The sequence below is a fragment of the Rhinolophus sinicus genome, chromosome 6, assembly GCF_057876585.1.
Source record: "Rhinolophus sinicus isolate RSI-liver-muscle chromosome 6, RSI-T2T, whole genome shotgun sequence".
NCBI classification, from domain to species: domain Eukaryota; kingdom Metazoa; phylum Chordata; class Mammalia; order Chiroptera; family Rhinolophidae; genus Rhinolophus; species Rhinolophus sinicus.
The window spans coordinates 42,903,526-42,930,481 of record NC_142506.1 but is presented as its reverse complement, the minus strand read 5'-3'; the positions used below and the strand labels follow the sequence as shown (position 1 = coordinate 42,930,481).

At 48.7% G+C, this 26,956-nt stretch overlaps 1 protein-coding gene across 3 annotated transcripts; it reads right to left on the bottom strand.

The window, feature by feature from the left end:
* Positions 1-1,142: 1,142 nt before the first annotated feature.
* On the bottom strand, positions 1,143-26,953 carry URB2 (URB2 ribosome biogenesis homolog). 3 transcript variants are annotated; one of them, XM_019754787.3, is made up of 10 exons: positions 26,803-26,953; positions 24,785-24,923; positions 23,232-23,408; positions 17,369-20,666; positions 14,697-14,857; positions 12,858-12,968; positions 11,101-11,343; positions 8,633-8,720; positions 5,931-6,070; positions 1,143-3,971 (listed from the first exon to the last, which is right to left on the bottom strand). In XM_019754787.3, the coding sequence occupies exons 2-10, from the start codon at positions 24,908-24,910 to the stop codon at positions 3,774-3,776; spliced, it is 4,542 nt and encodes a 1,513-aa protein (XP_019610346.3). In that variant the 5' UTR covers positions 24,911-24,923; positions 26,803-26,953; the 3' UTR covers positions 1,143-3,773. The 3 variants fall into 3 exon arrangements, with proteins under 3 accessions (XP_019610346.3, XP_019610348.3, XP_019610349.3); XM_019754789.3 differs by having other exon boundaries at positions 26,747-26,884; XM_019754790.3 differs by lacking the exon at positions 26,803-26,953 and adding an exon at positions 26,632-26,770.
* Between the last annotated feature and the right edge of the window lie 3 nt (positions 26,954-26,956).

The following is a 26,956-nucleotide window of genomic DNA, read 5'->3' as shown; positions in this document are numbered from 1 at the left end:
GAGGCCCAGGGCAACAGAAGGAACCCGCTGGAGAGATGACTGTGATACACAGAGCGAGGAGGAGAGGCAGAACTGAAAGAGGAAGAGAAACTGGAGAGAAACTGAGAGCCTTCGAAGGGTGAAATGGAACAGAATGGAAGAGCGTTCAGACATATATGGGATGAAGACTCAAAGAGGGCACAGGTGCTGCCATACGAGGGATTTTCTGACTCAAAGCATAAAGATGTGAGCTGTTAGACAAGCGCGGCAGATCAGTAGCCTGGCAATAAATCAAAGCAATTTCTACAAATTCCTCTGAAGATCAAAATAAGAAAACAGGCAAAAACAAAACTTTTAACCTGAATCCCTTCAAAGTCCACCCTCAGCATGTTTTCTTCTTAAGCCTTCACACCATTCCTTAGCACCAGGCAGTTCCCACAAGTAAGAAGCAGGGAAGGTGTGATGACAAAGGAGGTGAGATGAGTCCATGACCCGGGATGCTGTAGAGATGGTGTGAAGACCCACCCACTGTAGTCCCTGGGTAACCATCAAGGCCAGGGCCAGGAACGGGGCAATTTGCTGTGTCCTCTTCGGGGCCACCTGATACAGTGCTACCCAGTCCCTCCCACCGCAGCCCCCTGCAAAGTCAGAACCCAGGCACAGCCCCCCCACAGTAAGCCTTCTCTCCTCCCAACTTCTGTTGCATCTGTCGCTCCCCTTCAGGTACCTGCTCTGGGCCAGAAGCAGTGTGACAAGTGACTCAGTGCCAGCCTCCTGAAAGCCCCTGCCCATCCAATGGCTGGCTCCTTAGCATTCAGGCAGGTCTCAGCTCAAGTGTCACCTCCCACAACAGCCCCCACCCCCAACCGCACACTTGTTCTCACTGCTTCACATCCCTTGTCACCTCCTTCTGGAATGACCATGCTTGTTTGGTGTGCCTCCTGCAAGAAAGAGGCTCCATGAGGCCTGGGAGCGCAGCCCGGTGCCTGGCACAGTGCACAGGAAAGTGGTGCTTCCGTGTCAAACGAATGACCAACACGGCCCTCCAGTGTACAGGGTGTGCTGTCACACAGGGCGGTGGGGTGTCGCTCAGACCCCGTCTTCCACTGTCACCCCACTTGTCCCCCACTCTACCATGCACACAGTGGCCTGGGCCAACTCTCTATGCCTGTGAGGTCTACTTTAATAAAATAAAAATGAACACAGCACAGCTTTCCATTGTAACACTAAGAAAAATGTTTCCTCTTCTTCATTAAACAGCAAAAGAGTTGCAAACTGTTCTTTCCTGAGGCAGGTTTAGAGTTCAAACAGGACTGTGACATTGTAGAGACAGCAGTCTGGACTGTGCAGCAGGCCTTCCTGTCCTGGGTCCACCGGACGCTGCCAGCTCTTCCTTGAAGACACCTCTGAGCTTCCGGTCCCAGCCGCAGAGCCTTCAGCTGTGGCTCTGCAGTGCCACCATCAGGATGCCTGGGGAACTGCCCCATGTTTGTCTGCACGCCAGGAACAGTCCAAAGGCAGGAAAAAACCTGCCACCCTCACCTTTGCTACCCTCGCCTTTATGCACTGGGAGCAGAGAGAAAAAGCGGCCCACTTCCACGAGGGTCTCAGAGACCCATCACCCTCCTGCCTGGGCACTGAACCAAAAGGGTAAAACCAAGAATGCGGTTTTGATTCCAGCTGTTTACAGCCTGTGGCCTTGAAAGACCACCATCTCCAAGTGTGAACAAGAAATTCCGTCACAGCCTCTCTTAGGCGGTGCCATGGGGAATTCAGCACAGAGGCGGAAGTCCATGGCTACAGAGAACTAAGCAAAACGATGCCAGACCTCTGGTTACCAGAGCTTAGAAAGCCGCTCCACACGCTGTGTAAACAGAGGAAGAGACGTAGGACATGCAGCAGGCATGAACCACCTCCCAGCTCAGTCAGCCAGCGCGAGAAATACAATCAAATTTGGGGCACGAAAAACAGGCTATTTCTCTCAGGTAGCCAAAAAAATCCATTTTATATTATCTGCTCCAATTACACATGCTTGAAAAAGTAGTATTTAAAAAAAACCTCGTTTAGAAATGAGCCTTCAAATAATTAAGTCTACATATTCACTGAAAAAGGGATATGAGAGGAATTCCAACATGGACTCTACAGATAGCAAGACAAATAAATAAATATCACAACTGAGAAAAAGGCTAGCATTACATAAGAAACATAACTACACAAACATAATTTATATAAGATACAAAAATGGATAAATATGAAAAACATATAATTGCTTAGTAATTAAAGACATTCAAAACAAAATAACATTTTGCATCAAGGAAGCATAAAACAAAGAAAATCAATAATATTAAAGTTGATTCACTACTGGGAAAATACACTAGTATACTTTCTGGAGGGCAATTTGGCAATATTTATGTAAATCCTTAAAAACTGATAGGATTTTCTGACAGGCAATACAACTTATGGGGATCCATCTGATGGAAATAAAGGCAGAAGGAAAGATTAAGCTGCATGCACCACCTGTAAAAGGATACCTGGAAAGATCCTGATATGTAACCGTGGGGATTTATTAAATAAAACAGCTATGTTACTCAATGGATGGCTATGCAGCCACTAAAAAGTATGTCAAATGTCTTTATAGACCCAAAGAGGTATTACTGAAATATTACACAGGAATAAAAGTTAGGTAACTAAAAAACCCTGCACTTATGATGCCAGTTGACCACACACATATATATAAGTAATATATATATATATATATATATATATATATATATATATATATATATATGATGTAGAAAGCGCAAAGGGAGGAAACCAAGGACAATACAGAGGCCATGTGGGGAGCGGAAACTAAATGGTTTTAATTTTTTCCCTTCCATTGTCATTTCCTGGGGTTAATACAATGAAATATATTGCTTAGGTAAAAAGAAAAGGTGATTAAGAGCATTTCTCAGACTGAATAGAAAGAATCCTTTGAAGAGGAAAAGCAGACTGGAACAGGAAGAGCGGGCAGGAGGACGACCCCACCTCCGCCGTGGGGCGCGCGTGCCGCCCAGAGCAGGTGGGTGCAGCGCCTTCCTTGCGCATGAGGCCCTGGGTCCCCAACAACTCGGAAAAGGGGGGGTCCACTCCGCGGGGGAGGGGGGATGGGGAGGCTCCCCAGCTCCAAGGGGGGTGGGTCCACTACGCGGGGGAGGGGGGACGGGGAGGCTCCCCAGCTCCATGGGGGGGTCCGCTCCGCGGGGGAGGGGGGACGGGGAGGCTCCCCAGCTCCATGAGGGGTGGATCCACTCCGAGGGGGAGGAGGTGGGGCCCTGGCTCCCCAGCTCCATCGGGGGTCTACTCTGAGGAAGGTGGGGTGGTGTGGAGCACAGAAAAGCAGCCTTTCAAGATGACTGCCCGTATTGCTTGAAGAATGGAAAAGGCAAAGGCATTTAAACAGGACTTGATTACATCGCCACCTAACTGCAGTAACAGACAAGTTCTGCACAGCGCCCAGCAGCGAGGGGCAGCAAAGCATGGCACTGAGACAAAGACCACACCTGGACCAGCACCCAGCCCCCACAGCTCTTTCTGACCTCGCCAAGCCCAGGGCACGTTTCAGGGTGCTACTGCAATACTTGTCCCGTGAAAGACGTGATAAAAAGTACTTGGTGTGAAAAACATGGCTGCAGACAAACACTGGTAAACGCAGAGGACGCCACACCCTGCCCCGCGCATCCGAGCACCCCACGTCCGTCCGTGGTCCTCCCGTCTGGCGGCCTCCTGGCGGCGGCGCTCTGCATGGCCGCAGCTCAGACGGTGTACCTCCGCTCGCCCTCGCGGCTGGTCTTGTGATACTTCACATAGTCACTGTGCAGCTCCTTGAACGCGTCCCTGACCCCCGGGGGCAGCGAGGCCCGGAGGAACTGGACGTCCGGCTCGATGCACAGGTCCATGATGAGGTAGATGCCCTCCTGCAGGAGACGCTTCACTGCTGGGCACAAGGTGACCTGGGGGGGGGGACACCTTGGTAAGAGCAAGCAGAGACCTGACAAGGGGCTTCAACTTCTGCCTCCAACTCGAGGAAAGACATTTCTTTTAAAATATCATTACACACATCACTTAAATAATCAAATATTCATATGTTAAAAGTTTATATTTTGGGAATATAGAAGCCAATCTAACTGAACAAAAACCTGGGATAAAACATCAGAAAGTCACAGGGGTACTTTGCTGTTCCATAAATGATGGCCATGTGTTTACCAGCAGCATTTAAAAACTGGAATCTGTTAAATTTAAAAATCGTGTAGCAGTCACCTGCACGTGGTGTCTAGTTCCTCAGCGCGTGGATAGCTTTGGTAACCACACGCCCTTGGGGTAATGGCAGTAGCTCTCACTGCGGGGCTACCCCACCTCCCCAGAGCAGGGGGCCGGTGGACTCTGACACTCTCCAAACAGATCCCTGGCAGGCCTGTACTGGTAAGGACACCACCTTACCCCCCAACATCAGGTGTGACTTAGGATTACCACTTAGTGGATATTCTGATTTCCATCAACAATAGCACAATGGGCCCTAAGTTCCTAACTGCCTCAGAATAGCTGCATTGGTCCCTGAGCCTAAAGATGCGCTTCTTTCCAGAAATTCTGGTTTAATTAAAATCGGGAGTGCAGCAGGGGCATGGGCAGCCTGGCTTCAATTCGCTATGTGAGTATCACACACAGACTTTCAGATCAGAGATTGGGACAAATATAGGTAAATATAGGTAACCCCCGCATAACACGGCACTTCTATAACACCGTTCAAGAATTGGGGGGAAGCCTCGTACAACACAGCATCCTAGAACACGGTTTCACTCTAACACGGTTTGAGAATTAGAGAAATCCCCAAACAACACGGAACGTAGTAAGAGCTTTAAAGAGCAAAAAATATCTCATTCGAAATTAGGGAACTCCCCGAACAACATGGAACAGTAATAAGAGCTTTTAGGAGCAAACGATACCTCAACTGAAATTTTTCATTCGAGCATGGATGTCGTATCAGATTTGACTACAGAATTTTAAAATTTATTAGAATTTTAAATCCACTTTGTTTGTGGAGTATTAAGTTCAGAGGATGAAGATATCTTGTCAAAAAGAAATCACCCTCGGTTAATGGTACTTAGTAGTGATGATGAAGAAAACATTATTTAATACATATTAATATGTTATACTTTTGGTGAAAATTGCTTTAATAAAGATATTTCTCTTAATTATAAAAATATAATAGTACGTTTTTTAAATTTTTGGAACCTAACCTCCTTTTTTGTACTAGTTCTTTGTTTCATGTAACACAGATTCATATAACACGGCATTTTTAGGAACCTAACAACCGTGTTATACGGATGTAAACTGTATCTAGACAAAGGGCCGAGAATAGGCTCTACTGGCATTTTCAGTCTGAGCACCGCAGAAGCTGAAACCCAAAAGCAGTTGCAAGGTCCCAGCCAAGTGCCTGAGTGCATCGGATTCCTCACTAATGTCCTGATGACCTACCAGTGAGGACACAGCTTATGGACTAGACGTTTGAGGCACCACGGCAACCACTGGGGGGCAAATTCCCAGAGGCGATTGGTTCTGTCACTAAGATGATTGTGTTCTTCAAAGTCATGATCATTTTCACATGATAGTTCAGATGATCTGTTAAATCATATTGTCTTACAGATGTCTGACAGGATAGCCTGTCACAGAGGAGGACGGGGACATGCAGGACAGCCCGTCACAGCAGAGGACGGGGACATGCAGGACAGTCTGTCACAAGAGAGGACGGGGACGTGCAGGACAGTCTGTCACAGGAGAGGACGGGGACGTGCAGGACAGCCTGTCACAGGGGAGGACGGGGACGTGCAGGACAGTCTGTCACAGGAGAGGACAGGGACGTGCAGGACAGTCTGTCACAGTAGAGGACGGGACGTGCAGGCAGCTGGGCTTACCTTCTGTGCCTCCGTCACATACTGGGCCACCATGAAGGGGGAGAAGACCGTGACGTCTTCGGCCCGTGCAGCAATGTGGCTGTACATCCTTTCCACCAGGCGGGCGCACTCGATGACCACTGGCAGGTCGTCTGTGCTTCCTGCAGAAGCCAAGTATTGCCAAACCAATTAGTTCAAAAACCATGTGTGTTAACTCTTCTAATTTTATACTTTGTGGCCCAAAATTATTCAAACCTTCCATTTTTTTCCCATTCTTTAACTGGTTTATTTTGCTGACAGAATGAGGGAGAGACAGCATGTCCAAATATTTATCTATACTACATGGAAGAACACTTAAAATACTCACAAGTACATGGGGTTTTGGGGGGTTTTTTTTGGGGGGAGGGTATTTTTTTAGTCTAATGAGAATAATTAAGATTTTCAGAATGAAATCTAGGATTGCTATTGTATTTAAAAGGAGATGGATCTCTACAAGGAAGGTTTAAAATGAGAAAAATGGAAAATTCTCTTTATAAAAGTTTTTTACATCGTGATTTTAAAGATAAGACGGCCTAATTGTGTCTTGGCCTCCTTAAGTTTTCCAAAACTATTTGTGTAGGATTTTTCTTTTATAGCCAGATATATACAACTCAATTATCATTACTGTCTTCCCAGATTATTTCTGACTCTTAGTTCTTTCCAATTTAAGGTGCCAGGGCCACCCAGGCCCATCTTAACAAAGTCTCTCAAGAAGTCGAGCAGCTCAAAGATCTAAAATGCTAGCCCAGGCTGTATGCCCCCACCAGGCCTTCATAGCAGAGCCCAGGTGGGGAGCCCAGCACATGCCAATGCCCGTCCCCACTTCCATTCTCCGATGACATACCCACGACTATAAATTCTAGAAAATGCAAACAGATCTACAGTGACAAAGAGCAAATGAGCAGCCGCCGTGGGGAGCGGACGCAAGAAGGCTGTTTGGGGCAAGGCCTGCGTTCTGTATTTTACTTGTGCTGGTGGTTTCCCGAATGTGCTTACCTATCAAAACTCATTAAATTGTGTCCTTTAAATGGATGTAGTCTGTTATGCATACATTATGCCTTAACAAACTTGACTTTTAGAATGTTTGTCTTTTTTAAGACCCTGAATATACATACAAACATCCTACCTCTATGTAGTTTTTCCAGACGTTAATTTTATGAATTATGTAAATGAACATTCACTGGACACTTCGACAGGCCACATAGTTTAGTGGGGCACCTGAATTTCTAACACACGCCACATCTTCTCTCTTTTCACCCTGCTCAACACACACACCAGCTCACAGCATGAACGCCTGGCATTTACCAGAGATCCAACACGTGATCATTAAAGAGTGTGTTAGATGCCAACAAAAAGAGAGCGAACAGTCAAAGCTCTAGTCGGTTAAGCCGTGAACACATCAGAGAACCAGTGGCAGACTGGAGGTGACTCAGCTGCACCAGCAGGGACATAGCTCAGAGCCATGCATGCGCCCTACATCCTGCCAGAACAAAGGACACAGTGACAACTACACGTGGGACACGCCTGTGGCAGCATGTGACCATGTCTGCTCCACTGCTCGGCAAGGCTGGGAACAGGGCCCCTATGCAGCCACTTCACACGTCCTGTCCAGGCTGACCGCACAAGACCAACAAGGATTCTTTCTTGCTGAGCTCAGACATGACCGTGGCCCTGACATGGAACTAGTTAGCCACCAACTGACCAAGGCTAGCGCGGGACCTGGAACCTGCTCCTGAGTATACTCAATGTCACACTGAGGCATCCTCTGCATGGGACACAGGGAAAGCCAAATACCTAATTGTGCCAAACCAGGCAGAATATGTGGGGAGGAATTACAGTGCAGTGTGAACACTTTTGTCCTTTCTTACAAGTTACTTGGTGTAACTAGTTATTACGTCTGTAAGTGCAAACCTATTCACTGACTCCCACTGGCCGGGGTCGGGGAGCTGAGCAGCACTCAGGGGTTTCTAGTCCAGAACCACTGCCCAGGGTCATCCCTGGCGCCCTCCAAGTTCCCCGCCTGTGGTCCCAGCGCTCCCTCCAGACATCCTATCTTCATGCTTAGCACACCACCGGGTATGAGGCCCGTCCATGCAAGTCTGAAATACAGTCTCACTTTACAGGAAAATTTTTAATTAATGAGATCTCCCCAAACTTAAAAATTTAGCAGAAATGAACAAACTTCAAGGCTAGAAAATAAGCTGTACACATAATTTCTGCTATTGCCATATGGCGCTTTGCTTCACGACTTCGCCGAGATGGGGCTGGAATTGTGAGTTGCAATAAGTCACCCCTTTTATAGAACAGGACAGCTCTAACTGCTGTCTCTTCTCCATCTCCCCATTAAACTGGGGAGTCCCTGAGGCCAACAATGGGATTATAGTTGCTTTTATATCCCCTTTACTCGAGAATAAACATTTCCTGAATCTAAATACTGTTTTTTCTAGAAAAAGAATTACTTCAATTAGGAGACATTAAATGCATTCACTGTTCTAGGTATAGTAAAAAATTGTGACAGCTTGAAATTTTTTAAAAAATTGTTTTGCATACTTACTTGATGATCTGAACATTCCTCTTACTTAAACTCAACTGGGTGTTTTTATTTTCAGTAATATACGTGGCCAAAGACACCGCAATATAAACACAACTGAAACTGTGCAGCTGATGTCATGACTGGGAATTACCTTTGTCTTTCTGCCGCCCTTCGTGCATAACTGAAAACAACAACCTATTGAAACAGTTCAAGAAAGAAGGGATGGCTTTCAGCATTACCTGTAATAAAAATAGACAAAAGAATATAAAAACATGCACGTAACTGTTTTTTTCTCAACTTCTCTTCGAAGGCGCTCATCATCTTTATGTCCTTCTTAACTGCATCTATCAGGACACTCCGAATAGTCATGCCGACTTCTTTTTGCTCAGACTTTTTAGGGAACTGCTCAGGCACCTCACTTGACTCTTTAACATTTGTCCTAATGGTCTGAGGTAGGGCTTCCATGCTATGGAACGTCAGGAATGTAGCGGGGCCACCCGAGCTTAGAATTTGCTGAACCTGTGTCTTTTATTGTAAGTTGTTACTAGTGTGTTCTGGAAATGGGTCGAAAAATAATAATAAAAGGAACAATAGCCAAGGTATTTAAACATAACCAGCACTAGAAATAAGGTTACGTAAAGCAAATCTATTTAAAATAAGGATCAAAAATTCTCATTTTTCAGTGATGAATGACAAGGGCTGGCTGGGACTTTATCTTGAAAAATGATATGAAAATTATAAAGCATGCTTTTTTTATACTCAACCATCCTTAGATGGTGATCAAAACAACATACTGTCCAATAAGCCAGCCGCAGGCCACTTGTGGCTACTTAAATGTAAATTAATGAAAATTGAAATCCAGTTCCTAATCACATTTCAGTTGGTCAGGGCAGCGCACACAGGACGTGCCCATCATGTTCGGAAGCCCTATGGGACAGTGCTGCTCTAATTCTTAGAACAAACAAGGACCAAATCAAGTGTCGGAATTCTTTGCTTTGGCCTAAATTATCCAACCAAATTCTTGATAGCGTAACATCACGTTCTTTCCTTCAAACCATCAACTTCTGCAACGTGTTCAGAAAGAGGTCGTTTTTGCAGAAGCATTCCAGAGCTCCATCAGATCTTCCAGATCTCTCTCAATCCTCTGCTATCAAGGTAATTAAAAGCACACAAATCCAGGCCAGCCTCTGAGTTCACACCTGGCCTAGTACGTGACCCTGGGCAGGCCACCCAATCGTTCTGTGCCTGTTTCCTCATCTGCAAAATGACGATAATCATGGGTCATGAGAATTAAATGAGTTAAAACTCGTAAGGTGTTTGGAACAGCTCGAGCTGCTGACCACCCCGCTGGGAGCTCAGGCCGGGCTCACTCTGTGGACCCCCTTTAGATTTATTTACCTAAGCAGATTCTGCCTGCTGCTCTCACCAACAGGACCCACTGTGTACACTGCAAGCAACACTCACATGCCACAGTGCCCCTCGTCCCCACTTTGCCCCACAGGCCGTGTGAGTGTGACCTGCTATCATCACATCATCTCTCGTGCACACTGTGTCACTGTCCTCATCAGTGCTCTCAGTAACCGGCTACTTCTGTTAACAGCTCACTAATTACCGGTTCTGCAGATTTATACAGCTAACGTCACTTCATCACCTGTATGAAATCCTGCATCTTCTGCAACCTCGGCAATTTCAGTTTGTAATCGATTGCCACTGCGTTTATATTGTACGGTCACATAAAACACCTAGCAATCAGCAGAGAGATTTAATAACAAAGATGCAGACGAGACAGGCAGGCCAAAGGCAATTGTTTAGCAAGGAAAGCACTGGAGGGAGGCCCAGTGTCATGAGTGCTTAGCTTGCCAGGGAATAAATTTTTTGAAAACTGTACTGCTGGCAGGTCTTCTAACCTTAGAACATTAAAACACTTAATAACCTGTGCATGTGCCTGTGGGTGATATGTGGATGTATCCTTACTTATGAACACCCACATACAGAGGTGGCACAGTGAAAAGGACATTGGCCAAAGAAATCTGGCCAATTCTAAGACTCAGCTGGATGACACTAGTCAAATCATTTAGCAGCTCTGAGCCTCAGTTTCTTTATCAATAAAATGGGATTACCACCTACTTCTTAAATTTGCTGTAGGGGTGAAGTGAGATGCAGTAAACGCTCACTAAATGTTGGCTGAGCTGGCACCTCATCTAGGGGCATCTGTTTCTAGTGTCGGCTTAATTTGAAAGGCAGCAACCTATAACTGGGACTCAGGATGCCTCAATCTCCATACCCATTTGAATTAACCCAAGGAGAAAACTAATCAAGTGAGTGACATTTAAATATGGGTCCTGCAAAACCAGAATAATTTCTAATGAGCTTCCTGTAATAGCTAGTACACAACACGGCTCAGAGTGTCAGATCCAACAAAGTTTGAGTTTGCAAACCGCCCGAGGCGAAAGTCGAGCACTGCTGTGCTGGAAAGCCACCCAGGCCCCGAGGAATGCTGGAACCACACTTTCACTTAGCAAATCACTATTTTTATTATCCTGCACTAAGCGGCTTTACTGCTGCTTTTTGGCCAGCTGACATCAGGCTGCTGGCACCGAGCGAGCCGCCCCGCCTCACCTGCGGATGACACTGTAGGACCGAGAAGAGCACGCTGTGCATCCTCAGGAAGATGCTGCCGTATTCCGGGGGCTTCAGGTGGTCCAGCGGGACGGTCAGCAGGATGCTGAAGGCCAGGCCGACGTGGTGCGGGTTGCTGATGCTCCCCTCCCCACGCCGCAGCAGGGCAGCCAAGACATCCAACACACGCCCGACCACCCCTAGGGGCACCGGATGCTCCTGACATGCCTCTCGGTTTTGCAGCTACAGGACCAGAAGGAATAAAGGGAAGAAAATGAAGGTGATTCTCAAAGAAAGTAACACAACACCTGAAGCAGACTGAGGGGAGAACTGATGTGACAGGTATAAGCATGTCCAAAATGAACTGATGGCCAGTGGGCAGTTTGAAGTGACAAGAAGGCCAGTGTATAGTCTCCAAGGGCAACCATGATGGGTGCAGCCGTCTCGGTCCACACTTATTGGATTCATTTACCGTGAAGAGAGTAATTTCTTAGGAAAGAGTTTATTCATCCTATTTCTCTAAACTAGAGACTTCCTATCAGACATTTCCCCAAGAAGGTCCCGAGTGCTCGGTGTCTATAACTAAACTAAACATCAGCTCTAAAGGCGTTCAGTTATTGTTCTAGGGCATAAAGAAAACACACGCGAGGAGGGGCAGCTCAGCCTCCTTACCTGTGCGGCCTCCCCTCATGGCCATCTGTGAACAGCGGCCTGGCCCGGCCTCCCATGCCAACCTTGCACACGCTCATCTTTTCCGGGGTGCTCTGGCTGTGCTAACTCTGTGCTATGCCCTTGAGATGTAGCTGAGCCATTTCCAGCCCAGTGTTTGTATCAATGCAGACCTACTATGCACGATGCCAACACTGACCACCAGCCACATGGCCCCTCTTCTCCGACTCTACCCCGGTCCCTTGCTGATGCCACTACACACACCAGGTAGAGATCTGGTCACTGCAGATCCCAGGAAAACAACAGAGAACAGTGCGTCCACTCTGAAGACCCTGTGCATCTGCCGACTGAGCAAGTCACTCAGGCAGCACGAGCTGCGACCAGGGCTGACCTTGTACGTCAGAAGGTGTTGCTGTTTCGATTTGAGCAGAACACTGATGCCAGACTCTTCACAGAACAGAACGCTGAGACAGACCCGATCTAAAGTAGGCTTTGTCCTAGTGAAACAGTCTTATGACCACAGTGTATAGTCACCAGGTACCCAAATGTCATGTTTGGCGGGATTATGGCAACCTTACTATCCCGTTCTACAAAGCCATTTCTCCCTCACCATGGCAGACTTGAAACACACACCCCTATAATGAATGAATACACGAAACTGAGCACAAAGTTCTGTGGCGACAAAGGCAGCCACAGAATCCTTCTCAGCTCATCTGCTAGCACATTCCTCCTGCTGTTTCCTGTCCGGGGTGGTCATAGCCCAGCCCAGCAAGGGAGCAGCCCCTCCCCTGGGAGAAGTTCCCCACCACAAGTGATGTGTGACTCTTGGAGATGAACGCCATTGAAACCAACGCTGGCACCTAGAGAAAATGAAAGCTCACTCTTCCTAATGCTCCCTGTGGCCCTCCACCACCTCCATGCGCCCTGGACCGACGACACCACTGTGGAGACAGATCAGACAGGACACACTGACAGTAAAGTGTTCTGCTCACAGCCATGTGCAGGACGTCGGCCCTGGAATGCCCTGCAGAGAAGCAAGCACACGGCCCGTCTGCACAGGAAAAGGGGTGACAAGGAGCAGTACTCACCGTCAGAGCCGTCACTATCTGGGGACATGCTCGCCAGAACAGACTTGCCTTCTCTCCACTGAACGGGCAGGCCAGCAGCAGCTTAGTCAGCGAAAGAGCCAACAAAATGGCCTAAGGTAAGAGAGAAAACCTTAGCAGAAATAGCCAACTCTCTCTTAAGAAGTTCATCTGGGAAAAAAGCTGATCACCAGTGCTGACGTCACAGAGCAGAGCCCGTCAGAGCACAGGTGTCATGGTCACAGGTGACCTGGTTTGGTGAAGTGCTGAGGGTGATGGCCTTTGCATCACCAAATGGTCGGGGAATGAGCAGGATGAGCAGAGCTGGGCAAAGTGGGGGCCTTTTCAGTAGCATCTCACTAACCAAACATGTTGGTGTGCCAGGGCAGTGACACAAAAGGCACAGTGATGGAAAGAGGTCCTGTCTCGTCAGGGCAGTGCTGGAAGAGGCAGCTGGCTGGATTCTAAGTGCTTGTGGATGAAAGGAGGGCCAGAAAGAAACGTGGGCAAACAAAGCAGCCAGATTAGGTGCTGACTGCAGTGACAGCTTTGAACTCTGAGGAGGAAACTGCCCTCACCGCGTGCCTAATCAGTAAATGTCTGCCCCTGTGCCCGCCATCGACTTCAACCCCACACCAGCCTCTTCTTCCTCCCCCAACAACCCACTTGGCTCCCACCTTCCCTCTCACTCCCCGCCCAGACAGCCGTGCACATCCTCCCCTCGGCGGGACGCATCCACACCAAGGGCCTGCCGCCCACCCTCACACGTAACTCTGCTCCTGGCAGACCCCCAGTCAGTGCACTGTGCCCACACCACCCTGTCTTCATAGCAGTGTCCCCGCACCCAAGCCCCCCAAACCACGTCCTCCGTGACCCTTTTCTACCTGACTGGTCTGAACAGAAACAGTTTGTTGTGTTCTACCTGGAAGGCCAGAGGCCCCTCAGAGCCAGGGCCTAAGCACGCTGAGATACGTACACCAGACACTACAGAAAGCGAGGCAGGTCTGCGGAGGACACACAGACGCCGGCCCTGGTCCAGCGCAGGCCTCAGGCGCCCAATGGACACAGGGGTCCTCTCTGGGCCCCACTGACCTGCAGCCCCCCCAGCTCCTCCTGCCAAACCAACACCCAGCCCGATGGACACAGGGGTCCTCTCCGGGCCCCACTGACCTGCAGCCCCCCCGGCTCCGCCTGCCAAACCAACACCCAGCCCGACGGACACAGGGGTCCTCCTGCCAAACCAACACCCAGCCTGTGCTGATCGCAGTCGAAAGTCCAGAGGCCGTCGTGAGGCCGTGAAAGCCAGATAACCTGACTGGAATCCTGGCCCCGCGATGCTTCGCTCTGCGGCTTCTCCCTCCCGTGCAAGAGGGGACATGTGGCCAGAGCAGTGCACGGGCCTTTTAGAGGACCATGTGGGCTGCATGCAGAGGCTGAATGCAACGAGCGCTTCACAGCAAATGAACGAAGGCACAAAGGACGGACAGGCAGCTTGCTAAACTAAGGGATTCTCAAATAGGATCCGGGCTGTGTGACCAAATCAAGTTTCCAACAAGTGTAACGGGAGAGGTCAAAGAAAAGGACCAGCAGAACCTAACCTCTTTGTGTGTCAATCCTACGAGTAATATTTAGTAGTTCACATAAGGAGAACATAGCTGTCATTTGGAAGGTTCCCCTTTGAAACGTGAGGCCTGGGCTCCCTCCGTCAGTGCCTCCTTTGCCTGGAGTCTCTATGGGTGTGACTTTGTGCTTGGTTTTCGGAGTGACACTGCACCGTAGGTGTTCCCATTCGAGCTGACACCACTTGTGTGACGCCACGCGAGGCTGAGACGGGCGACCCACCGGCTGGTCTGCTGTCCACACGCTCCTGACGTCCAGTCCCTGCAGGATACACTGCATCACTGTCCTGAAGTCCTCTGTCGTCCCAACCTCTAACATTTGGGTGAACAATGCTCCAAAATGAGACTCGATATCCTGACTTACTTGAACAGGAACGGCAGTATCTGTGTGGGAAAGAAACCAAACTGTTACGATGTCCTGGACGAGGAGCAGTGGAATGAATTAGAGCAGCCACGTGATGACATGGTGCACAGCCACTGACAGTCACCACTTCAGGGGCACTCGCAGTGAGACACCTCTCCCGCTCTGTGGGCAGAGAAGAGCCTGAGGGGGGTGACAGAAATGCTTAGCCACCGGAGACAGGTGGTAGTCACCTTCTTTACACTATTTCTCCTTTCCTTGTATTCTTTTATAACCTCAGCAGGGGCACGGGGGTGGGCTGGTACTTTTAAACAGACATGAGCATTGACGCGATCAGAAGAGCCCTCAGCTTCGGGGGTGCCTGCTGCAGTCGCCCCCAGCTGTCACTCAGTGCAGGAAAGCCTCCCACGGCCCCTGGGTCCTCCGGCCATGGCTTCGTAACACGTCTCAGAGAGGATATTCACAGCCCAGTGATCTGACACCAGCTTTTCCTTGCAGCCACATTCCAGCCATCAGACTGGCCCATATTGCCAGGGTCCCTTCCTGGGTCCCAGTCTTTACCTATGACACACAGCATCGAGGGCACAGGGACCAAAGGCTTTGAGAGACCTGGGCCCAAGTCTCCTACAAGCTGTCAGACCCTGGATGTGAGATTCTCTGAGCGTCACTTCCCTCCTCAGTGAACGGGCTAACAGACCACGCCTTGTGGCTGGCACTGCACTGCCCAGCAGAGCGTCAGCACGCCCATATCTCCGCCTGCCCTACCTGGCCTTCAGAGGCCACTGCTGACTAGTGGGCTGCCTGAGGCAACGTCTCAACCCGTACCCCACAGCTCTGGTTCAATCACAGCACCCCACCACCTGTGATTTGTGTAAATATCTGCTTACTTAAGGAGGTCAAAATCAGTGCTTCGTTCATCTCCAAGTAGGATAAAGTTGCACGTGTATGTGAAGCATTTTTGAAAGTGATGGTTTGTATAATTGAATGGAGGTCATCTATTTCACTGTCAGAAAGCATTCCCAATAAACGCTTGTTTACATGAAACAGTGGAATCACCCGAGGACACAGGTGGCCACCCTTCTGTTATTTGCAGCCACCGTAATCCTCCCTCTCCCTGCGCAAAGCTTTGGGCCTCTCCTCACTTGGCATTTTTTCCAGACCTCTCAGCGCTCTGGTCCCTTCTCTAGACAGTGTAGCAGCTCAGGTGTGAGGCCTGCATCAAAGGTAGCGCCGGGCCTGTGGTCTGAGGGCTGGGAGGTGGCAGGTCTTACCCCTCACCAGACTGAGCTCTGTCCCTGAGGTCGGAGGACACACCATCAGCACGGAGGCCCTGCACGTTCTGAGGCTGGAGGGATGAAGAAGACATGGGTCCTGCTTAGCAAAGGGGAGGGGTTGGGGCTTCCAACTCCCAGCTGCCACTGCTTGGGGCGTTCACTTAAGACGCCGTAACTAGTGTCCACAGAAGACTAAATTTTAGTCTCCACGAAGAAGGTGAACACCACTCCCCAAAAAAGTGGCTGACAGAAGACAGAACACGTGACACTAAAGCCTTTTAGTCAGTGACAATCAAGGCCGTGAAAGGGGCCCATGCAGTGCTGTCCAGGCCCCAGCGCCCTGGCTCTGGCGTCGGCCCCGGTGGTATGTCCTACAGGCCCCTGAATACTCTATGGCCAAGCGCGCCTGGGCCTCGTCCCCCAGCACAGCTTCTCCAACGGGAAACAGAGGTGGGGCTGTGCTGATGACTCCCCAGCCTCACCTCAAGAGACTGTCCTGACTCGCCACAACCCCTCAGTAACAAGCAAAAGAAAACAAAGCCGCACTAGCTGTGGTACGTGATACGTGCGACCTTGGAAAAGGGATGAAATGTGGCCCGGTAACCTCTGACCTAGGGGACAGCAGGCATGGACTCCTCGTGCATGAAGACACTCGCTGGCTCGGCGGTCCTGTGACATCCGACTAGAACACAACGAGGAAGTGACAGGCTGAGCCAGCCAATCAGCATGCATGGCCCCAGGACGGCCGGCGCCACACCGAAACCTAGGCAGGGGGAGTCTTGCCCCCAAGGAATTTTATGAGGTTCCCGATAAATTAAGTCATTTGCACTTTTCCAAACTTGGCAGATTTTATGTACTTCTTCAGTCAGTTGATGGAACTGACGATCTGACACAGAAGCCAGCTGATAAGGGTGGAATTATCTATGCTGACCGTCCAGAGCAGGACAGGTGGAAGCTAGAAAAGAGAGAGCAATGATTTCAAAGCTACAAACTAGAACAATCTCCAAAATGAGTGAACTAAGGTGCTAAACAACACACCCAGAAGGCTGTGTGTGGCGCAGGGACCACCATGAGGGTGGCAGCCGTCAGAGGCCAGGCCCTGGGTGGGTACTCCCTGGACAGCCCTGAGAGGGAGACACCCGAGTTGTACCTTTAAAATGAACATCTGTTCTCAAAACGGGAGGGACAGCAACTCACCCCTCAGCCAGCTTCTCCCAGAAGTACTAGAGCACAGAATTAGCTCAAAAGAAAACATCTTACCTGCAAGAACTTTCCTCACAGAATGGAACGTGGAAGTAAAAACAGACTCCTTCTTGGGATGTAGTTCTGGGGCCAAAAGGAACAGCGTTAAAAATCGCACGGCTGCCAGGAAAGCCTGGGGACTTCCTGCAAGAGCGGGCAAGTCAGAGAGGACCTGGGAGAAAACGCTGCGGCAGAAGGCAGCGTGGGAGAGCTGCACGCTCTCTGTCCCCCTGTGGCCGCAGTACTGGCCCACGTCAGCCTCCAGCAGCACACTGACTGCCGACAGGAAAGCAGGGTGTGGGGGCCGCCCCCAGGGCCCGCCTGCTGCACAGAGCTGGAGTGCGGCCCCTGCCTGGAGCAGGAGCCCCGGCAGCACGTCTGGGGCCTCGTGATACTTCCGCCCTTGGACAAAAGGCCCCAGGACTTGGCACAACTTGGTTAAAGACACCAGAAGGACCTGCCGGCCGAGAGGGTGCTGGGCTCCCAGCTGTCCGCCTGTGGTCGCTGCACTGCACTCCTGGCACTGCGAGAGGAAGGCAATGATTTTCCCAAAATTGAGCGCTATGCTGAGCTTTCCCTGGACGAGCACCTGCAACAGCTGCTCTAAGAGTGTCCCTATCACCTGGAGGAATTCCAGCCAAGAGGGGTCATCACTATCAATCAGAAGCCCGCTACTGGCTTTGAACAGCGAGGTCAGAATGATTTCAAAAATGTCACTGATGTACATGACCTTGAGCACGGAGCGAGCACTCTTCCCTCTTTGTAGGCAACCAAGAAGCCGGTAGCAAGTCATCAAAAACTGGAGGTTCAGCGAGAGGGAGCAAGAATCCCCCAGCTTGGCAACGGCCATGGACAGTAACAGAAGGAAGTAGTGCATGTGGCAGGGGGGCAAGAGGCTGTCCAGCTGCAGAGCAGCAATGACTTCCAGAAGTCCCAGGAGACTCTCTGATTGCTCTGCCTCCAGCTGAATGGGAAAGTCACCCCTGACCAAGGCCAGTAAGTTCTGGGCGAGTTCTCCTCTTGGTTCTACACCGTCGGGGCCGACTTTTGCAAACCTGTTTTCCCAATGAGCCACATCTATGGAGTCCTTTTCAAAAAGCCAGGGCAGCTGCTGCCGGAGAAGCCCTGGGTGGCTCCGGGCGCCTGAACACAGAATGCTAGTACACTGCGCGCTCAGGCACAGTAAGAATGCAGAATGAAGTGACTGCATTTCTGGAAAGAGAGGGTTGTGGAGCACGGCCTTGGATACTTTTCCTAGCGTGATGTTTGGCTCTTCGTCTGCTGAGCCTTCCTGGGCTTTGGGCATTTGCAAAGTTCTCAGCAGGACGCCAGCCAGGTATCTCACATCATCTGGACAAAGACAGGACAGTAAGATTGTGAGATTTGACACAATCAAGTGCCAGTGCGCCACAGGGTACGTGAGCACGCTCACTGTGCTCACTTGGCCGTCCCAGGAGGCCGTTGTACTCTGAGTCAAGCTTTCTCTGCCAGAACCGAGAATGTAGGCAGCCTCACTTCTCAGCGTGCGCAGGGCTTCTTCAGACTGGAAACCGGTTTGCATTAAAGTCCTCTTCATTTTCTGCAGGTAGAGCTGTTCTAAGCAGTACCTGCCAAGGGAGTTGACCTGAGCTATAGCCCTTTCTATCTTCTTCCACTGGTGTGTTTCTATACCTGGGAGCAATGAAGGGCGGTTCAGGCTCTCCAGAGCAACACCTGTAGGAGCCTCAGACACAGTGTGGTACCGGCTACAGTTTAAACTGAGCATGGTGTCGACCTGGGCCCAGGTGCAAGAGAGCAGCAGCACACAGTCATGGGCCTTCTGCAGCCACAGCTCAGGCTCTGGGCCTGAGGGGTCTGGCAGGAGGTCCAGCAGGGGCTGCAGCAGCGTTCGGAACGTCCTCTGCATCACACACTGCATCCGTCTGACGACGGGCAGAGGTGTGCCGCTGTCCAAGGTTCTCATGTTGCACATGATGCAGTGCAGCAGTGAGCTCAGGGACAGTGCCTTCAGGGCCACGTCAGCGTCACCCCGCAAGTCAGGCAGCACCGAAGACTGGAACTTGTCCAGCACGAGGGACCAGGTGTCCAAGACCTGACTCGGAGGCAACTCCAGGAGGCACTCTCGGAGCACTGCAGCAGGGCCCAAGGCCAGCACCAGCGGCGTCTGCACCTCGGCAGCTGGACGACAGATCACCCCCAAAACCTCCTCAAACAGCCGCGGCACTTGCCGCAGTTTGACATACGTCTGGAAGAGCGTGTGAAGAAGGGCTTCCTGGGCCTTTCTGGTTCGAGAGTCTGTTACTTCTGCACCAATCCACGCCGAGGCCAGCAGGTCGCCCAGGTCCGGCTCCAGGACCAAATGATTCAGAGACACCAGGACCTGGAGGCAGCGGAACCAGGCTGGCACGGGCGCCTGTGAGCGCTTCAGCAGCAGCTCGGCCAGGCGGCGGTAAAAGCGGAACTGGGCCTCACCATGCCGGATCCTGTCGGCAGCCACGTTGTACACACCAGTGCTCGCCACCATGGTGAGCAGCTGCTCCACAGCTAGGAGTTCTGCCGTCCAGTCAGGCGTGGGCAGGGCCCCTGGCTGCTCCTCCTGCAGGTGTGACATCCTCAAGCAGTCGAACAGCCTGGGGAGCACCTGGAAGCACAGCAGTTGACTCCCCTCGCTGAAGTAGGAGTCCAGAAAGACCTTGTACAGCAAAGGCACAGAGCCAGCCACCACAGCGGCATGAAGGCCTGGTTGGCAGCAGCCAGGATCCACCAGCTTGCCAATCACAGTTCCCAGGGGAGCTAGGACAATCTTGATGGCCCCCATCTTCGCGTCAGCCTGTTGCTGCTCCAAGAGCTCCTCTTTGTAGGAAGAAAGCAGCTCGGGCTGGAAAGCTCCGCCTCGAAGCATGGCCTCGACCTGACCCCTAAGGTCCCGGCCCAGTGCCTGCCGTGGCTGGCCATGGCCGGCTCGTGCCCAGGCACCCCCTGAGAGCAGATGCCTCAGGACCAGGCAAGGCTGGAGCAGGTGCCCGGTCATCTCCCCGAAGGCACGTCTTGGGTTGACCTGCTGCTGCTGGATCAAGAGGTAATGGCCAAGGGCCAGGTGAATGACCTCAAATAATGGGTCTACCACGGCTCCTTCCGGCTGCCTGCAGGCTGCCCGGCACAGCTGGCTCAGCAAGGCCACCATCAGCTCCTGTCTGGCCGTGTAGATGACAGCAAGGCTGGGTGTCGAGAGGATGCCCTGGCAGCAGCTGAGCACAGCACACATGTTTCTTTGGGATCCCGAAAGGGAGAACTCGGCTATTCTCTCATTTATGATCTGAGCATTAAGAAAGAAAGAAAAACTCATCACTGACCCTCAACCCACACATACACATAAAAAATACAACAGAATCAATCAACTCACTCCTTACCCTCATCTTAATAAGAAAGAAGTGCCAGATGATCACATCTGTGAACCTGAACCCACTTTAATTCCTGCACATGCACACGTCCATCTCCTAACAATATAAACTCAGAAAAGGGAGCAGTGCCTTTGTAAATCTGCCGTCCCTTTTGAAGCTGGGTTTTACAAGGCTTAGGCTCCCAAGAGCCTAAACCTGCAATTCCACTCAGATGCTACAGGTGACGGACAGGAGCCTTCGGTGATGATACTGTGGCCCAATTACATTTCATAGTCAATTACACTGTTTCTATTTTAAAAGCCAAAGCAAAAACACTCTTAAAATAGGAAAGCAAACGTTAACAGTTACTGCATATTATGCAGCAAACCTACAGTCTACTGCTCCCAAAATTCTGAAATCACAAATACCAGAAATCACGAGAGCCAGGCAGATTCCAAAATTCACTCATAGGCTAAGTGACTGGCTCCTAGCCTTACGTCATATGAAACCAAATTCATCCTGGGTGCTAAGGCATTGTGTCAGTAGCCCAATGACACAAGTGTGATTATCTCCAAGCAACTGCTGGCTCTGGAAAAGCTGAGACAAATATGTCAAATACTTGAAAGCCAATGTATTACTACAGTGATCTCCAAATTTTTTTTCTTTTTTTTTTTTTCTTAAAGATTTTATTGTGGAAGGGGAACAGGACTTTTATTGGGGAACAGTGTGTACTTCCAGGACTTTTTTCCAAGTCAAGTTGTTGTCCTTTCAGTCTTAGTGGTGGAGGGCACAGCTCAGCTCCCAGTCCAGTTGCCATTTTCTAGATGCAGGGGGCGCTGCCCACCACCCCTTGCGGGAGTCGAGGAATTGAACCGGCAACCTTGTGGTTGAGAGGACGCGCTCCAACCAACTGAGCCATCCGGGAGCTCAGCAGCAGCTCAGCTCAAGGTGCCACGTTCAATTTTAGTTGCAGGGGGCGCTGCCCACCATCTCCTGCGGGAGTTGATGAATCAAACTGGCAACCTTTGGGGTTGAGAGCCAGCGCTCCAACCTACTGAGCCATCCGGGAGGCAGCTCAGCTCAAGGTGCCGTGTTCAATCTTAGTTGCAGGGGACGGAGTCCACCGTCCCTTGCGGGACTCGAGGAGTTGAACTGGCAACCTTGTGTTGAGAGCCCACTGGCCCATGTGAGAATCGAACCGGCACCCTTCAGAGTTACGAGCATGGAGCTCTCACCGCCTGAGTCACCGGGCCGGCCCTCCAAATATTTCTGATCGCACAGCTCATCTGTACAACTTTCCCCATATCTGTACCCACTGCGTGCATGTATTATAGTGCTCACATTTTACGTAATTAAAAAGCATCCATAAATATTAAACTGTGACTTTAAAAAAAAACATATAGAGACACTGTAAGATTTTCTTTCCATTCTCCCAAAGGACCATTCAGAATAACCCACTTTGGTGGCCACCAGTCTATTATTTTAAAAAGTGACATACAGGGCAGCCAGATGTCTCAGTTGGTTAGAGCACCAGCTCTGAACAACAGAGTTGCCGTTTCGATTCTCACATAGACCCGTGAGCTGCGCCCTCCACAACTAGATTGAAGGACAATGACTTGGAGCTGATGGGCCCTGGAGAAACACATTGTTCTCCAATAAAATCTTTAAAAAAAATTAAAAAATAATAAAGTAAAAAGTGACATACAATCTATTAGGTTGGTGCAAAAGTAATTGAGGTTTTTGTAATTATTTTTAATCTTTTAAACTGCAATTACTTTTGCACCAACCTAATAGAATATAATTTCGAGGACCACTACAGTCTACGAACAATCAGGCAGCTCAGCTATTTAATTCTTCTTTACTGATTTCCTTCTGCCTGCACACCCATGGGCGAGGCAGTGCGGTGGTGAAGAGCACAGGCTCTACAATCAGGCAGGCAGCAGGTGCTGTGCCACCGACCAGCTGGGTGCCTTTCAGGTTACTTTACCTCTTTGAGCCTGGCACACACTAAGTGCTCATTATTAACGCTTTTTATTGTCACCAGCTATTCTCACAGCATTTCAGAATATTGTTTTGACAATGAAGTTCATGATTCAAAATCACTTTGGGTCAAAAATCTTTGAGGAAATTCCTACCAGATTTTGACCTTTGACTTCCCTTCAGGCCAACAGAAAGGGGGAGGGGAGGAATCAGAGAGTACCATAATTTGCTAGCTATCTTTTCCAATTAAAAAGGTAATCAACAACCACTCTGTGAAGCAGTTCTAAGCTTTTCTTGAGTATTAAGTAACAAAATACTTAGCATAGTGTAGAATATACAATACTCGTTCAATAAATACCAGTCATTATTATAATTCTAATAACATTATTTCCTTCTCCCCTACCTTGGTATTTCCTGCATCTTCGTATAATTAACCCTAAAACAAATAAGCCTCCAGCAACAATAGGAAATCAACAGAAATGCATGTAACACACACACAACACCACGAGACTATTAATTACCTTGACCAGGGAAAGCTGAAGATTAACGGTCTTTCCATTCTTGAGGACATTCTGTAATTTTTTGCTATGTAGAATGCCATCGATATAGATCCAAAGCCTTTCAACAACGTCTTCCTTCAGTTCAAGTTTTTTCTTATAAAATGCAACTAACGACTGTCCTGCCCAATCAAGTAATACCTAAATTTGAAAGAAATATACTCTGAAAATAAATGAATTTATTTATCAAGAAATAAAAGCACTAGACATTTATAGGGACAATCCATGTATAACCAATCCAATTGCCAGGGGAAAACCTCTCCTTTAAAACTTACCTCTAGTAATGTTGTATTACATAAATGTTTTAGTATCTTAAAATGTTATATAATTAAAGAATTAATAAAAAGAGAACAGAACTTATTTTGTCTTCATCTGAGGCCAATAAAAAGTTTCCAGTGAAACTCTTTAACAGTTTCTTCTAACTAACTCCTCCATACAGTTACACTAAATTTCGAAAGTTAGAAGCACAACAATTGCTCAGAAAGGCCACGGACTAATGACACACAGAAGCAGAGATGTAGAGTTACAAGACAGGGTGTCTTCTGCTTCCCATGTCCTCCGAATGTTTTACCGTACCTAGAAGACAGTCTTCTGTAAAGTGATGCACAGTGCTTTCTGACAAGGAGGGTTGAACATATAGACTTTCCATTACAGTGACATGTTTCCTTATGCAGAAACACAAGGAAAGGTGGTGAGGTCTCAGCTCGCAATACAGAACTGCTGTAACAGTGACAGATGCTAAAAGGAAAAAACATCTCAGGATAAGGAGTGGAGACCTGATCAAACTGCCTGCCATGACTTTCCTTCCATCTCACCCAGTGTAGCACTGGCCAGGAGACTGTCTGCTGCCAAGATGATTCTCAGGTGCAGCCAGGTTTGGAAACTGCTCGATATGCTAGTGCTCCTCACACTGTGTGGCATCATCATTTTAATAGTTGTAATCTACGTGACACACTTTGTGCTGTCTTCCTCAATATTAGCATATGGGTGCATATGAATCCAATTCCATGAGCTCATACAAACATGCTTAGCCAAATGAGACTGAGAAATGTTAACAAACAGCAATGTCTTTCTTGGTCCCTAATCTATTTCTAGAACGGCTTAATACAAATACTAAAGCTTCTCCACTTTCTAACTTTCAAATCATCAAATTCCAAAGATGTTTAACAAAGCTCCCAACAAGCAGTTGCTTCTGGAGTACCACTTTGCGTTTACGAGCAAATGGAGCTACTGACCACTCAGAACCTAACTTCTGTAACCTAATTTCCAATTTGTTCACCAATGCATATACTTAATTCAGAATGTAAGAAATGCTAACTAAGGTTTTGCAACAGCAAGTTTGTTAATGAAATACCTGACTTACTACCTTTTTTCACAGACATTACTTTAACTTCCAACCGTGTTTCCTTCCCCAACCTTTTCTCTAATCTTTCAAAATTTCAACTAAATGTCAATATGCAAGCTACATAAAAAATTGTTTTAGGTTATAAAAATGTTAAGTTTCACATTAAACTTACTTGTTCTTTATTTGGAAGAACGCACTGGTGGGAAATCCAAGCAAAGTGAGCTAGCTTTAGTTTATCGTCCCAGGAAGTTGTCTTGCTTTTAAGCTTAAGGGAAATGCCAGAATAAACAGCAGCCATTGCTACACTTTATCTACAATTTAAAACAATGGAAAGAAATTATATTAAGGTCAAGCTCAACAGACACCAAGAAAAAAACACTGTGTGTCTTATTGCTACGTGATATATGTTATATCGAATATATATATATATATATATATATATATATATATATACATATATATGTATACACACACATATATATATGCATATATATGTATGTATGTTTATATATATATATATATATATATATATATATATATATACACACACACACACACACACACATATATTCCTTTAACGAATTGTTGGGCATAAATCTACACGTAAGTTGCTTGAGCCCAAGAAATTTTCTGGGGGAAATTGAAACAGAAGCAGGACGAAGATGGATTACACACACAGGTACAAATATTCTGCTGTGGTGGAACACCACATCCTGAGAGTTAAGTGTGCAGGAATTCAACTGGGCAAAACCCAAAGTGTTCAAATTACTTGTGAAAGGAGATTCATTTGCACGTGGTTTAGATTGAAAAAGCTAAGTCTCTGTATAAATCTCCTGAATTATACTATGTATTATATATTAGGCACAGCTCCATTAAGTAGTTCAAACAGCTAAATAAGTAGTATTTGGAGAAAGTAACATTTCTCCATGCAAAATGAAGTACAATATAAACCCAGTCCCGACAGAGTAGTTATTTCAGCTGCAACAGTAACTTCCCACTATAACTTTATTCCTTAATGTATAAATTTACAAAGACACACTACTTCCTCAAAGACTCTACAAAATATCGTTATACAATTAAGACTGTAAATATAGACTACAATAAAATCATGAATAAAGAGGGAAAGCAGACATATCAACCACCTGTAACTCTATATAACTGAAGTAAGTGTAGCTTTGAGTTTCCTAAAAGTCATGGTAAAAAGGGGAAACATATCTGGTCAAGTCATTTTCATTATATGAAAGTACACAAGTCAGTTCTTCAAAAGAGAAAATTTTTCAGGATACTTAACAAATATCCTGAAATAAAATTATTGTAAATAAAAACAGAACAGGACAACGGAAATACAACGAAGAATCGTAGTGCCACGAAACTAACATAAAACTATCAAACCAAAAGAATTCGATATACTGAAGGAGGGGTCACTTGCACTTTTTAATTAGAACCTCTGGGGCCTGAGCTCCTACAGCCCAACCTTCAGAACTCTCAATGGGCAACTCTGGGGAATGAGCCAAGACCGGGTGAACGACACACATGCGGTACAGCATCCTTCAGTTACAGAGGACAGTCGAGCGCTGTCATTTTCCTATTTTGTCAAATTGTCCCATACTTATTTAACAACTGCTTACTTAACTTCTAAGTTCAACGTTTGTAGCCATCGCCGCAGCTACAAAGTACTTTAAAAGTGGCAGCAGGGTTGGCTACAAAGACGCCCCGGGTACCCTCCCGGAGTCTACCGACGTTCCGCCCTCGGTGCCTCCAGTGGTCTTAGCAAGGGGGTGTGAAAAAGCCCAGTGCTGTACAGCAAACCCGGTCAGTACTCACGCAAAGACCGCTTACGCGCGGCTACACTGACTCCTGCGGAGCAGAAAGAAACCAAGTAACAAGAATCAGCAGAGCAGCGAGGGGCCATGTGAGAAGCCGCCGAAGCGGCGAGCGCAGCGGGCTCTCGCCCAGCGCTTGAGAACCCGAGGAAGCGCGGAGCCCCGGGCGGAGGGTCGCCCCAGGTAAGCAGCTCACCTCGAGGCCGACCCCAGGTCGGGGCTAACCTATAGGCGGTCCCCAGGTAAGGGGCTCACCCGGAGGCGGACCCCAGGTGGGGGTCACCTGGAGTAGGTCCCATGTAAGGGCTCACCTCCAGGCGGACCCTGGGCCTGGGCAACCTGGAGGCGGTCCCGGTAAGGTGCTCACCTCCAGGACCCGCCGGGCTGGGAACCGCAGGCGGGCGGGCAGGCGAGGACGTAGTAGCGCAGCAGCAGGTCCCGGCTCCCCGCCGCCCCAGCACGTGGGACCGGCCCCCGCTCTTCCGCCCGACGGCGGCGACGCGGGGGCGGGGCGGCGCGCA